Source organism: Gobio gobio (assembly GCF_949357685.1).
Source record: "Gobio gobio genome assembly, chromosome: 11".
Taxonomy (NCBI): domain Eukaryota; kingdom Metazoa; phylum Chordata; class Actinopteri; order Cypriniformes; family Gobionidae; genus Gobio; species Gobio gobio.
The window spans coordinates 50,634,077-50,648,881 of NC_137104.1; the positions used below are offsets into that span (position 1 = coordinate 50,634,077).

At 41.2% G+C, this 14,805-nt stretch overlaps 1 protein-coding gene across 3 annotated transcripts in view; it reads right to left on the minus strand.

Annotated features, from left to right (window-relative positions):
• Positions 1-521: 521 nt before the first annotated feature.
• The window catches only part of LOC307134292 (E3 ubiquitin-protein ligase TRIM39-like), a 33,575-nt gene continuing 19,291 nt past the window's right edge, over positions 522-14,805 (minus strand). For all 3 annotated transcript variants that reach the window (XM_079829908.1, XM_079829910.1, XM_079829909.1), the window contains 2 exons: positions 1,508-1,543; positions 522-1,231 (listed from right to left, as the gene is read on the minus strand). In XM_079829908.1, the coding sequence (XP_079686034.1) occupies positions 684-1,231; positions 1,508-1,543 (584 nt within the window). In that variant the 3' untranslated portion in view covers positions 522-683. The remainder of the gene's footprint in view (positions 1,232-1,507; positions 1,544-14,805) is intronic.

Here is a 14,805-nt window from a genome sequence, read left to right on the forward strand (position 1 = left end):
CCACCATTTGGGTCGGTTAAGCACGCACAGCGTTTTAAATTTGGTTCCCATAACGCAATACGAGAGACCTCTCGAAAGGGAACGTACTTGGTTACTCACGTAACCTCGGTTCCCTGAGAGAGGGAACGAGTATTGCGTAACGTGCCGTGCTTGTGCTTCTCAGGGTATCCCTTCAGTCGATTTTAAACCTGAATGGCAGAACACTGCCTTTTATAGCCTCAGATATGCTATTGGTTCGCTTTCTCAGCCGCCTCGCCATAGGTTCCTGCAGTTGCCGCAGCACAGCCAATCAGCGCACTGCTCGCGCTACACTGCGTTTTACATAGACACTTTATAGAATAAAGTGTTTGCTTCATATTCTCGAGAAAAGGAGTTTTCCCATAACGCAATACTCGTTCCCTCTCTCTTACGTGAGTAACCGAGTACGTTACTAGGGTTAGACTTTAATGTTAAACTTTTACACGCAGTTTCACTGTCGAGTAGAGATGAGAGAAAAAATGACATGAAATTATGAAATATTTATGAAAAAAATAATTTATTGAACAAGCATTATATTTTTACATTAAAATATGTAATTATAGCTGACAAATTAAAATAAAAAAATATCAGCACATGCATAATGTTTTCAGATTTAATTATTAAGATCATTACTTTCATCTCCTGTTTCATATTGGGCTGTAAATTCATTTATTGTATCTGACAGGTGTGATGATCAGAGGAGTTGAGTTTTTACCTCCATCATTGTTACACGGGCTAAAATATGGATAGAGTTTCCCAGTGAAAGACTGAGCAGTGAAAGAGTAGATATGAGAGCTGGACTCCACATCATAAAAGGAGACCAGACCCTCCTCATAATCCACAAACACACCGACCCGCTGCAGCTTCACTCTCAGAGACAGAGAGACACGAGGATCAGCACAGGCCCAATATTCATTCCCATCCCTCAGCCACACAGTCCAGAATCCATCACTGGGTCTCAGTGTGATCTTTCCCTTCCTGTTAATGGATTCTCTGGCCACTCCTAAATCCCATTTAGTCTTTCTCTTCACCTGCACCTCAAAATAAAATCTCCCTGAGGAGAATCCCTCCTTTCCTAGGACATTTACACATCTATCAAATCTCTCTGGTTTGTCTGGTAGTTTCTGTCTAATGTCTCCATCTCTCACTTGTTTTCCATCATCAGACAGGATAAGATCAGGATGAGCTGTATCATGATCCAGAGTCACATCCACTGAGAAAACAGAGAATATGAATCATAACTCAATACACACATTCTGTGATGATGTTTGTAATATTTAATCAGTGTTCAAACACTCAAACACTCACTCTCACTCTCACACTCACTCTCAATCTCAAACTCACACACACACTCACACACACACACACACACACTCTCACACACACTCTCTCTCACACTCTCTCACACACACACACACACACACACACACACACACACACACACACACACACACACACACACACACACACACACACACACACACAGTACCTGCATACTGCTGCATCCTCTTCAGATCTGTAGAGACTAATGACAATAAAACATCATCAGATCTTTGACATGTTTATGTGTGGAATTATAGACGAGATTTAAGGTTATATTTAAGAGTTGAGCTCAATATCATGTTTTATCTGATCAATGTGTGTGTCTCTGCTGATATTCAGAGAATCAAACAGAAACTATTGCTTTGAGCTTCTGCTCTTAAGATTCCTCCTTTTCACAAACAGATTTAACTTTACAAATGTTTGGTGAAATGTTTTATTAAAGCTACACTGTGTGATATTTTCCCCCATCTAGCGGTGAAAAGGTATATGACCATCCAGTGAATTTTAGTTTCTTTTCCTCTCAATTCCGATTTTATTTTAACTCCTACGGTGGCCGATTTAGTCCAAGATTAACATGGCTTCCAGTTCGACCTCATCCACATCCAACACGGTGCCATCGAGTGTTAAAACGCGAAAGGCGAAGCTTGAATTTACGGGTATGTCCCTCTTTGGCTAATGTACTTTCAAGATGGAGGGGCAACATGGCGACCCGCATTCAAACCCCTCACCCGTATGTATTTTCAATGGCATATTATAAACTTACGAGAATACTTTATTATTTGAAAGAAGTAAATATACATTAATGAGCACATATTTTTGAAAGAACTAAGTGTTTTTAGCTAAGAATAAACTAAAAAAGTTACACAGTGTAGCTTTAAGTTATTTTTGTGTCTGATGTTATTCAGCAAATATAAATATATAGATATTAAACTTAAATAATATTAAAATTGAAGCTGTTTGAGCAACAGATCTGAAATTCTCTTCTAAAGAAGAACAAATGTGCATCTCAAACCCTTGATGTCCATCAGTTTGATTTTCTTCTGCTGAAATTATTTTTATCTAAAACATATTCACAAACGCCCACTGCTGTGATTGGCTGTTGTGAGACTTCAGTGTAAACACCAGCTGCTGTGATTGGCTGCTGTGAGACTTCAGTGTAAACGCCCACTGCTGTGATTGGCTGCTGTGAGACTTCAGTGTAAACGCCCACTGCTGTGATTGGCTAGTGTGAGACTTCGGTGTAAACACCCACTGCTGTGATTGGCTAGTGTGAGACTTCAGTGTAAACACCAGCTGCTGTGATTGGCTGCTGTGAGACTTCAGTGTAAACGCCCACTGCTGTGATTGGCTAGTGTGAGACTTCAGTGTAAACACCAGCTGCTGTGATTGGCCCGAATTGAGTACAGTCTTTCAACATCCTCCACTGATTGCATATAAACGGGCGAAGAATTTAAAAGATCTTTTAGTCCATGCACGTTTTCAAGGTCACACTCCCAGTCCGTCGCAGAGATTATTGAGTCCATTGCCAAGTGGTAATTATCGGTGTGGTAACTGTGCTCAATGTAATAATACTACAAAAACATCATTCTTTTGTCATCCTAGAACGGGAAAAAAATTCTGGATTAAATCTGTGATAACCTGTGCATCTACGCATGTTGTGTATTTGATTCGTTGTCCTTGTGGATTGGGGTATGTTGGAAAAACTTCACGTCAGTTAAAACAAAGATTTAGTGAACATAAGAGTACCATCAGGAGAAAAGATTTAAATTATCCAGTGGCAGCACATTTCTTATCTCATAACCATGATGTGTCAACCTTACGTTTCTGTGGGATAGAGGAAGTCAGAATGCCACCTAGAGGCGGAAACATTGAACTGCTACTACAGATACGTGAGTTATTTTTGATTTTTTTTATCTCCTTTGGGGATGAATGATGAAGCATTATATAATGTAATGTTATAATCTCATACTGTTAAAAATATTACTTAATGTGATGGAGACTAGTGTATGATGATGTGTTTTACCATTCATTGAGATATGACGAGTTTATGATGATATGTTCTACCATTCATTGTGATATGATGATTGGTTTTTCCATTAATTGTGATATAACGAGTTCATGAGGATGTGATCTACTATTCATTCATGGTAATATGATGAGTTTAAGATGATTTCACGATGATTTCACGATTAATTGTGACGTGACGATTTTATGTTAATGTGTTCTATCATTCATTGTGATTGGTTTACCTTGACCTCGAGATTGTGATTGGTCAACGGTACCTTTTAAAAGAAACGGAAGTTTCTTATGTTTTTTCATGCCTGAGGAAGATTGAAAGATCGAAACGTTGCAATGATAAAATAAATCATTTTTAATTGCAAGTTGATAGTGTGCGGGACTTTTTGCATTGGTTGATAATTTGACTTTTTTGTCCTGCTCTCCTACGCACCTATCACACACAGGTGTGCGACGTTTATGTGATTGTATTTTATATTTTAAAAATCAAAGTTAGTTTGTATTTAAATACAGTTAAGAGGAATGGTTTTGTATTTTAAAAATACTCAAAATACTTTGAGCCAGTTCACCTCTTTATCAGGAGCTGTTTTCCTGCATCATCTAGTTCAGACCAGACACGCCCCTCCCCCCAAACCCCGACATTCATGCACAACTTTTCTGGAATAATAATGTCATGGTCAATTCTACTTGTTGATTAAAGTAGCTTGTCAAATGTATTTGAAGCATTAACGTTACTGCATGTTAGGGATGGGTGATATCATATGACAAGACATATCGTAGATTCGTAGCGATTATATAAATTGTGTATCGATGGAGCTTTTTCTAAATCGTTTACATTGATAGGCCTATCGGGGTAAGCAAATATATCTGTGCAGCTTTTAGTGGACAGGAAAAAGAAGCAAGGGCAAATGAGTTATTGGGTGTGATGTAATTTGTGTTATTATAACTGCCGCGAAAGGAAATTCAAATTCACACTTGCACGTTGGTAGGCAGTTTTTTGCGCGCTCCGAGACGGAGTGGACCGCTGACCAATAGGCCTTCACTTTTGACTTAAAGGCCTTTTTAATGCGGCAAACGATGGAATTAGCACACCTCTATTCTTGTATTTCATTAACTCACTTTTTTTTAGCATGAATACCCCTATTCAGCTAAGTTGAATCTAATTCAATTTCCAAATTTAATTATGTTCAATTGTTTACACGCCTTTCCTTTTAATCTCTAGAAGCTATAAGGAAGGTCTTCTTTACTTTTACCTTATTTCAGTTACCTTACCATCACCATCTTCCTGCTCTGCATAAGATTACAATAGTTCTATCAATCGTTTCTTTAATGAGTTACACAGGTTCAATCTTCACTCCTCAGTGCCTGGCCTAGTCCATGAAGTATGGTTACCGTGCAAAGGCACTATAGACCCCAGATAAAACTAGAAATGCTTCCCAATGTTTCTTTTCTTTTGACCCTGATGTGTTTGGTGTGTCACTGCTAGCTTTGCTACCAGTCTAACCTTAGGATTATGATCTAACGCAGCATCACTAACAAGTGACACCTGTTTAGCCTGTAAGAATCGGTTTTGGTGCCAAGACAAAAGCTGAGATACACACCTCAGCAATTGAACAATAAAAGTCACTAATCTTGAGAGAAAGATCTCACAGAAACTGTGTGACAAACATTCCTCCCCCCTCCCCATTTTGCCCTCTCCTTGCCCTGTTTCCAAGTCACCAAATGCAGATATACCAGTGATGATGTATCTTGTAAATCTATTGTTTTATCCCTTTCATGTTTGATGTCTTTTTAAAGGTCTCGGTACGAATGGTAAAATGGTCTCAGTTTCACTGCAGTCACTAGTATTAGAAAGATTGGAAAACTAATGAGAATTCAGTCCTCCTTTTGAGGAATTTCTTCAAAGATATCTGATCCACTCCCCCAAAACCAGGTGGGGGTGTTGCAAATATTTACAACCCTTTTGTTCTAGTTGAAGTATTTAAGGCTGGATAATCTAACTCTCAGGGGGAATATTCTGTAGTCAGAACCCCCCGTGTGGTGCAAACTGCATGTAGTGTGCCAGACATGATGACTCTTAAATTATTTTCATATTGCTTTGCAATTGTGTTTTATGTTTTTACGCTGATCAGTTGTGTACCATGGATTCTTGTTTACTTATTTACTTTTCCTGTCTGGCCAAAATAAATGTTAATCTTGATTTATCTTGTATGATTTCGAAATCATTATTCTAGTATGGATCGATGTATACTCCTTTATTACCCCAGAATCTAGTGTTATGATAGATCACACCGATGACGCCACGACTGAAGCATGGGGCGCAGCGTGCGCGATATTCCGATTCCTGACTATCGCTGGATTGGCAAGTTGCAGTTCGTAAATATTATTAAAATTACACTTTTTGTTGAGTGAGCATGTGCAACCACTTAAAGGTAAAATATTCACTCTGCATCCTCTGACTATTTACAGAAGTAAACGTTTTGTGCCCGTGAGCGCGCGGTCCGGACGCATCTGTCTCTCTGCGATATTGGGTCTCTCGATGAACGAATATGAAAACTAGGAAGATACAAAGAAAATCAACGATCTAAATTAAATCGCAACTAATCGTAAAATCATCTGATAAACTCTAAATGTAGTCAGATTTAAAATGAGATATCAATAAATTAAGAGAACTTCACCGAAAGGCTGAAAAGGCTTACACGCAGAATTCCTTTTGACCAAGTCATTAGTATCCGGTTTTTGGGCTAATGGATGGAAATTTACAAGCCGTATCTCCTAGTTAAAACTAAATAGGTAAAACACTCCTTTCTTCCTTTCCTTTCCCTTTCTGATCTCATCTTATTGTTTTATTTCAGTTTGTTTATTTTCTGTCACTCACGTTGTGAAAACCTGCCCGAAGAACCATCTGTATTTTGAGTAATAGTTTGACCACACGTACAGCCCAGTCATTAGCTGACTGCTTGTAGCCTGTCAAAAAGACACTCAAATTCACCATTTGTGTTTACCAACACAGAATCTTAACACCCTACCTTACTAGCGGCATCCATCAGCTATTCAACGCCTTAAGTGGCTCACATAACCATTCACGCGGCCCCCATAGCTGTTCTTCTACACAGTTAGCTTACCAGCTCTGTACAAACTTGCATTTTCCTTTGCCATCTCTCTCTTGTGTCTCACAAAGTGTGCCAGTATGCCTCACACATGCAGCCCTGCCACCACCGGGAACCCCCGTAGACCCGGCAGAGCACGCGATAAAACTCTTGAATCTTGAATCTTGATGGGCATCCTTCAGCCTACGGCAGCCAGGAACCTACAACGGCAGAGAAACGAACGGCAAAACTGCAACACAAGTGTGTCCAGACACCCAGACTGAGATACAAAGACTTGACCAGCATCATCATCTCTTCGGCCACACTCCCACAGGCCTCAAAAGGAAGGTGAACGGACTGATGCTGTAAGTCACAGAGTTCCACAGGGAACCATCTCCCGCTCATCATGAGAATGCACAACGTACCTGCAAGGATGCTGACGGGAGGGAGCTACCGTAGGAGATCACTGGTCTTCAGGAGGCTCTGACAGCTGCTGGGCACACAGAGCAGCTGGATAACGCCACTGTACAAGACCCTGAAAGAGAACGGTTTCTCACAAAGACCCTGTTAAAACAGCCAATGTGGAACTTAAAAAGAAAAGATACTAAAGCTAAGGCCCTTGGAGGCCATCTGCATGCAGCCAAAAGCTGAAGTCCAAACACTGACTCAGCAATCTTGCAGCATTAGAGACAAGCTTAATGTGGTGTGGTCCGGAAAAAAAAAAAACTAAACGGCCCAACCAACTGCAAACGAACCCCCACAAGAAAGAGGTACCCTGCTGAACTTCACACCAGCAGCGCTAGCTCCTCCAGCCCTGCACACAGACACAAAGGGGGGAGGAGCCAAAGCCCTCTGCTTAACCTTTCACCAGCCAGTTTCCTGAAAGCCTCTGCAGCCGCAGAAGGAAAAGGATTAATTCAGACAAACCCAGAAATGGCACGTGAAGTGACACTTAAAGACCTCAAGCAAATGGACAGACACATCCCTGCATTCACACCAAAGCTTGCAGGAGACCACAACGTCCATGCCTACCTACGAGACATTGACCTTCACTTGCAGTCTTCTGATAGAGTGAACCACCAGGATAGACTCTATCTGCTCTGGATCACATCCAGCCCAGAGTTGCAATGCTTTCTGGCTCGGCAGCCAGGAAACCTCCACTTGACTACCAGCAGCGTGACCTGGTCAGCCATGAAATTTCCTATGGCTCTACTACAGACTCAGACAAACCTGGAACGGAAGGAGGACACCAGCTTCAAGAACCTTCTCCTATGACACCAGTTAGTCACTGTGTAGGCGACACAGCCTGCCCCACACAATACCATGCAGCTGACTTGACAAAGAAGGCCTTTACGAACACAAGGGCCCCCATGACCCCCATGACTTTGAACTTTGAAACACAAAAGCCAAAGTGGGCACCAGAAGGCACCCAACATGGCCATAATGCAAGACACCCTCTAGCAAAGTTCCTAGTCAGTGTAGGGCATACAAATTTCCAAGTAGATGCAAACGTGTTCACAGAAACACAAAAGCCTGCATTAGTGAAATTTGAATTTGTACTGTTTGAAAGAGAAATCTTCAAAGCCTCACATGTCAACAACCTAGACACAGCATTGAAACTTACAGACCATTGATATACACTATTTGATTTGGCACTGCTGCGCATTGGTTTCCACGACAAATGGCTTGTCAAAGGCAATGCTAAACCCAGACTGTGAGCTTGCATGGCCGAGCGCCATTCGCTTAAACCACTGTCCACCTAAAGGTTTGATTTTGATCATTATGACACATGACATTACATTCAATATACATGCAGATCGCGAGTGCTGGCTTGTTAGATGCAGATAAAACGATAGCTTGAATTGACATCTCTATTGTAACAGAAACTGTAAAACACATCTTAACGTATTTCAAATGGTATTAGCATAAGGCTACTCTGACTTTAGAAAAGAGACTCTAATTTCAGTATTAAAGCGTAATTCTGTTTTGACAAAAGAATCTCAGCTCAGCAGCATATAAACTGTTTAACCTTTTTCTGATGAAGGAATCTCAGTACAGTGTTATGTAGACATAGATTTGGGTGATCATCCCCTGTCGACAGTGTAAAGGCCTTAGAAATTATAGTCAGATTGATGTCATTTATCTAAACTTTAGCTACATTTACAAGCATAGCTACCTGTTGATCAATACTATGTTTCATTCACTGAAAGAAACATCAGTATTAATTCATGAGATGAATGTAATTCCGTGTGCTTAAACAAGTTTTAACTCAAAACTGTTTATTTACTCGAGACAAGTGCAAGAAGCCTACAGTCCAAAATAGAGAGAAGCACTTGCAGATAGAGACTACATGAGTAAAATTCGCAAATAATTACAGCAGACACATTTCCATAGCAAACTATGACAGAAACATCAAGCTGTATGCTTTATCACTAGTTGACCCATTGAACCTTTAGCTTTGAACTCTTTAGGGTCATGCATTGGTCCCTCACCCTACTCTCAACAACAAGTGTGCCAAAATGTTGCAGATGCTCAGCCCATCCTCTCAGACGGGAGACTTAAAGGACTGACTGGCAATTGCGAGGAACATGGTTCCACCCAGGGCTGCGGAAAGCCTACAGTACCAGAGCCAACGCAACTGGACAATGAGAGAAGAGGACTAACAATAAACCGAGCCAGAGTGCAGCGAGACAGGTGATCAAGGGTATCTCCTCCTTAGCGTCCACCTCATGGATCTGAAACAGAAGGTAAAAACAACCTCACACAGCAGATCACAGAGACCAGCAAGAAGCAGACACATGCTCAAAGCCCACCAACTAGCTAGAGACTGAGGCTCAAACCAGAAACAAAGACTTGAAATGGCTCAGGCGGCTGCTGAACCATGAGAGCAGCTGGACAGAGCAAGCACAGGACCTGTGCAGAACTGTCGCTAGGGCAACCGCCCAGGCACCAGACAAGCCATGGAAGACAGCGCACCCAACCTGCGCACACCACAGGACGTCCCACAGCTGTCGACGACAACGTCCTCCGCCAAACCCTTCACACAGGTGTCAAGCGGAGGCTGCATAAAGCAAGGCAAGTTTATTTATATAGCACATTTCATACACAGTGGCAATTCAAAGTGCTTTACACAGAAATGAAATAAAAATATTCGTAAGATAATTAAAACAGTTATAATAGGAATGAAAATAAATAAAAAATAAAGAAAATATTGAAAGATAAAAATAAAGAGTATAATTAAAAATAAAAATAAAAACAGGGTTAAATTTAAGCATATAAATTAAAATGCAAGCAGTTCGGACAAAGCACGTACAGTGGCACAGCTCATTCAGTAAATGCACAGCTGAACAGATGTGTTTTGAGTCTGGATTTGAAAGTGGCTACTGTTGGAGCACATCTGATCTGTTCAGGAAGCTGGTTCCAGCTACAGCTGGCATAATAGCGAAAAGCAGACTCTCCTTGCTTTGAGTGAACCCTTGGTATTTCTAACTGACTTGATCCTGATGATCTGAGTGATCTGTTGGGTTTGCATTTAATCATCATATCTGCAATGTATTGAGGTCCTAGGTCATTGAGTGATTTATATACAAGTAATAGCACTTTAAAATCGATCCTAAATGTAATTGGAAGCCAGTGTAAAGACCTGAGGACTGGTGTGATATGGTCATATTTTCTGGTTCTGCTCAGAATCCTGGCAGCAGCGTTTTGTATGAGCTGCAGCTGTCTAATGGTCTTTTTGGGAAGGCCGGTGAGGAGACCATTACAATACTGCCGTCCAAAGGCAAAGCGCAGTAACTACACATTTGGTCAAAATTGAGTTAAGACTTGAAATGGGCTTTGTGACATCTGTTCTGTCTTGTGACAAAGTTTGCTGGTTCAATTTTGTCCAATTTTAGAGAAACGAGCGTGTCAAAATTGCAGTAACTACAAAATCCAAGCAAATACCAAGGCAAACCGCAGTAAGTGATGTTACTGCGTTCTAGCTTTGTTTCCCCGTTTTTAAAACAGCAGATACTGCGGTTTCAGCCTTGTCACAATGGGGATTGTAACTTATGCGGTTTGCCCCGATCGTAACACACAGAAACAACAAGCCTACCATGGCACAATCCCGCAGCCAAATGATGGTTGAACTCGCGTTAAAACGCAAATATTCAAAGACTGGTAAGGAAGATCATAGTAAGCCAACTGATAGCTTTATATTCAGTTAACATTGACTAGCCAGCCGCTAGCAAATTTTGACTTACCTGTGCTGCTCTATTAAAGGCAATATCCTCTGACAACGTAATGATAATCTGATTTAATCACGTTGGTGTTTGTTGATTCGGACATCTCTCCGTTTCAGGCAGCTAACGTTAATCCAATTGTATTGACAGGGGTTACTTCTTCAAAAGTTAGCTGGGTCTGGTAAAGTTATCTTGTTAGACAAAGTTACTCTAAAAGTCAGCAGGTGACAACCGGACGAGCGCAGCCGGGCCGACAGCAAGCACACTAGGTGAAAAAGTACACTTGCATAATGTACTGAAAGTACTCTATTTTCACGCACTAATTTCGTAGGCTACTTAATATACAAAAAAAAGGGCCAATCAGTTTTTTGGATTTCACAGATAGGCTAGCTAAGAATACATAATAATTATATTTTAATTATTAATTATAGTTTTAAGGGTGTAGATAGCATAAACAGGAAATTTACATGTTTGAGAAAAGCTTAGAAGTTAGGCTAAAGGGAGAAGAAGCATACGTAAGTTAACTTACTCTCTAACCTCTAATTCTAGGAAATGATGTATGGCCATATTAAAGGGATAGTTCAACCGAAAATGAAAATTCTGTATTATATAAAGTTTATTATTACCATAAACATGTATTAAGAAGCATGAAAAAAGTTGGATGAACACATTTAGTTTGTAGATACTGCACTTTGCCTTTGCAATAGTGTTTTAGTTGTTTAAGGTCATCCAAAGGCAGAGTGCAGTATCTGCATTTTGGGGGTCAAAGATCACATCGGTGGTCATGGTTTTTATCTATTAAAAATTTCTTCCTAAGAAGGCAATACATGAATGCATTACCACTAATCTACCCACAACATGTTTGACTGGCTGGTGTAAAAACTTTAAAGCCAATTTTCTCAGTTTCAGTGTTTGCGTAGTTACTGCACTTAGCCTTTGTAGGGCAGAATAGTCCACCCTACTGGTAATAAAAGCATGAACGAGTTTCTCTAAGTCTTGCCTGGAAACAAAGCATCTAATTCTTGATATATTTTTGAGATGATAGTAAGCTGATTTAGTTATTGCTTTAACATGACTATTGAAACTCAGGTCTGACTCCAAAATCACACCAAGATTCCTGACTTGATTTTTTGATTTTAGACCTTCAGCCTCAAGATATGCGTTCACCTTGAGAATTTCATCTTTGTTTCCAAATGTAGTAATTTCAGTTTTGTCTTTGTTTAACTGAAGAAAGTTTTGGCACATCCAACTGTTAACTTCATCAATGCATTTACAGAGAGAGTCAATGGGGCTGTAGTCATTAGGTGATAGGGCTAAGTAGATCTGGGTGTCGTCAGCATAGCTGTGGTAAGCCATTTTGATATTTTTCATTATTTGGCTGAGTGGCAGCATATACAGGTTGAATAGGAGTGGTGCAAGAATTGACCCTTGTAAGGACAGCTGGACACGACTATTTCACAGTTACAGGAGCTGCTGACACCAGCAGAATAGCTCCCTGAACAGGACTCACCAGAGGAGTACTGCACAGGAAAGATACCAACTCCTTGCCCACACAGCTCAGGCAAGCTCACATCAGCACTGCAACAAGAGCAGAGCAGAACTCAATCCTTCAGACTTCTCGTGGCTGAGAGGCTAACAACCACCTGCTGCCCTCCTGCCACCAGCACTAGGTCAGTCTCAAACCCTCTCACGCCACACAGACCTATAACCACTTTCTGAAACCACTTCCTGAAACCACAAGCAGACACCTGCGCCACACAAACAGACTTCAGGATGACAGGTGACACACCGTCAAGGCACCTGCTGCTTCTACACCTGCTGCACCAGAGACCTGAACTCGGCTACTGTCTGCCTTATCTGCTGTGGAACGACCATCACTCCAGGGGACACAAACAACCAGAGCCCAACACTGCTGGGGTGTGTCTGATCTTTCTGCACCTCCGATATCGCCCGCTGTTGTCCATAGGAGGGGCAACAACTATAGAAAGGGGGGATTATGTAGTGATTGAGGCGAATCGGACACTTAAATTCCTGTTACATTTAACAAATATGTTTTAAATACTTTGTGCTGAATAACAGACCTTCCCCCAACACCCAGAGAAGGATCCTCGGTTACCATGGAAACAAGACTGATAAGATGTTTTACGACACCAAAGGAATGTGGCCACATGGAAAGTCCACAGGGGAAAGACACAGCCTGTAAAACACACGCTTTTGCCTCAAATTATAGACAAACCATCTATAAATAAACAAGCACTCTAGGACCTTGTATGTACACACATAACTGTCTTGTAAAGGTGCATTGTATGTCACTTGTGAATGTCTTATGAACAACTTACTATTTAAGGTAACCTTAAGGCCTGTACACACCGGGACGAATATCGCGCGCGCTTATCGCCAGCGTTTTTCGTGCCGTTTTTCGGCGCATCTTGAGTGTTCACACCCAAGCGATTTTCACTGGCGCTGCGCCGAGTGAACGTGCACATTCAGTCGATGCGCTCGCGGTACACAAGATGGTGCTGCGGCACTTTAAGCCTCTGACACTCGCTTGTCACACAGAAGGAGAAGAGAGACCGTATTTACGTGCTTGCCAAAACCATAGACATATTATGTATATGGACAAAACCATTCACACACTTTTTGCTAACTGGCAAGCAGCATTAGCAGTTCATCTTCTTCTTTGTCTACTTACTACTTCTTCGTCGTATCAATGTGTGCTCGGCAAGACCGTTTTTTGCTTGAGCGCCACCAAGTCGTGTTTTACTCTCACTTCAGCAGCTCCAGGCACGTGAACAAAAGCGCCGATCTCATTGGTCGGACAGTTTTTTACGCGCCGCGTCAAAATAAAAAAACGAACACGAGGCGTTTTTTTTAAAAATGACGCTTTTACGCCTGCCGTTTTGCGCGTCGGTGTGAACACTCACATTGGCGCCCATTGTTTAGTCCCGAGGCGTTAAACGTTGGCGATAAACGCGTGCGAAAATCGTCCCGGTGTGAACAGGCCTTTATATATGTCGTGTCTCCTATCAAATTAATGCTCGCTTCACAACTTACACTTTCATGTTTGTCACGTTCTCGTAAGAGTCAATATGTGTTTGTTGCATTAATTAGAGTATAAATGGGCACAGACCCTTTTGAATCCGGTTTGAAACAAAGACCCATAAATCTCCAGAGGAGATTTTCCCTGCTTGGAAATCCCAACAATCTCATTGGTCAAGTCTACTTCAGGAGGTGGTGACCTCCTGCAGACTTCTTAAGGAGCAAGACACTCGTCCCTCCTCCCTCTCTTCTTCTGTATCACGGACACAACAGGCTGTGACTGTGGGCTCCTGCCCCGCAGGCCGCTCACATGGCAGGCCTCTACCCACACCGAACCAAAGGCCTCACAAGGCCATGGACCAGAAGGCCCAAATTCTGCATGCCACGTGCAACTTCTTCCGCGGATTCGAAGCAACCACGCAAGCTCATCATTTCTTCTTCATCCAATACAGAAGAACTTGACCGCCACATCAAAGCCATCGGACGGAACCCACAAACTTTCTCCTCTGATTTCAGCTCGGACGGTCTTCTACAGCTCAGGCTAAATGCAAGTAAAGTACGAAACAGAAATCGCTGTGTAGTTAGTAAAACTGTAAACTCTTTGTTCAGACAAAGAAGTTTATTAACGATGGTTCTTCCAAAGGTTTAGACTTTCTGCAAGCTAGACTTTCTGAGTTATTTTTCTATAACTCCATCAATCTGTTCTGACCCTTTTCCCTCCGACCACTTTAACCTTACCTCTTATCATGTGTGTATGTCATGTTTGTCTTATGTTAGTTATAGTCTTGTACCGTGATTTAGTTATTAAAGTTTGTGCACAATATATGTTGGTCCTGACTCCGTGCCTGCAAACATATTGTCCCTTTAATGATCGATCTTGCTAATGCGCTCTAAGTGCTTAGGTAAATTAAAAGAAATAACTATTTTTCTGTGACCATGAAAAATATCCTTTTCTAAGAATTAAATTAATAACCAATACTGAATGATTGTAATGTAAATGTAGGTACATCAGTTAATCTAGTTAACTGATTCAAATATTCATAATCAATCATAATGAATAATCATAATGAGGTATGAATAATTATTAATATTTCCCC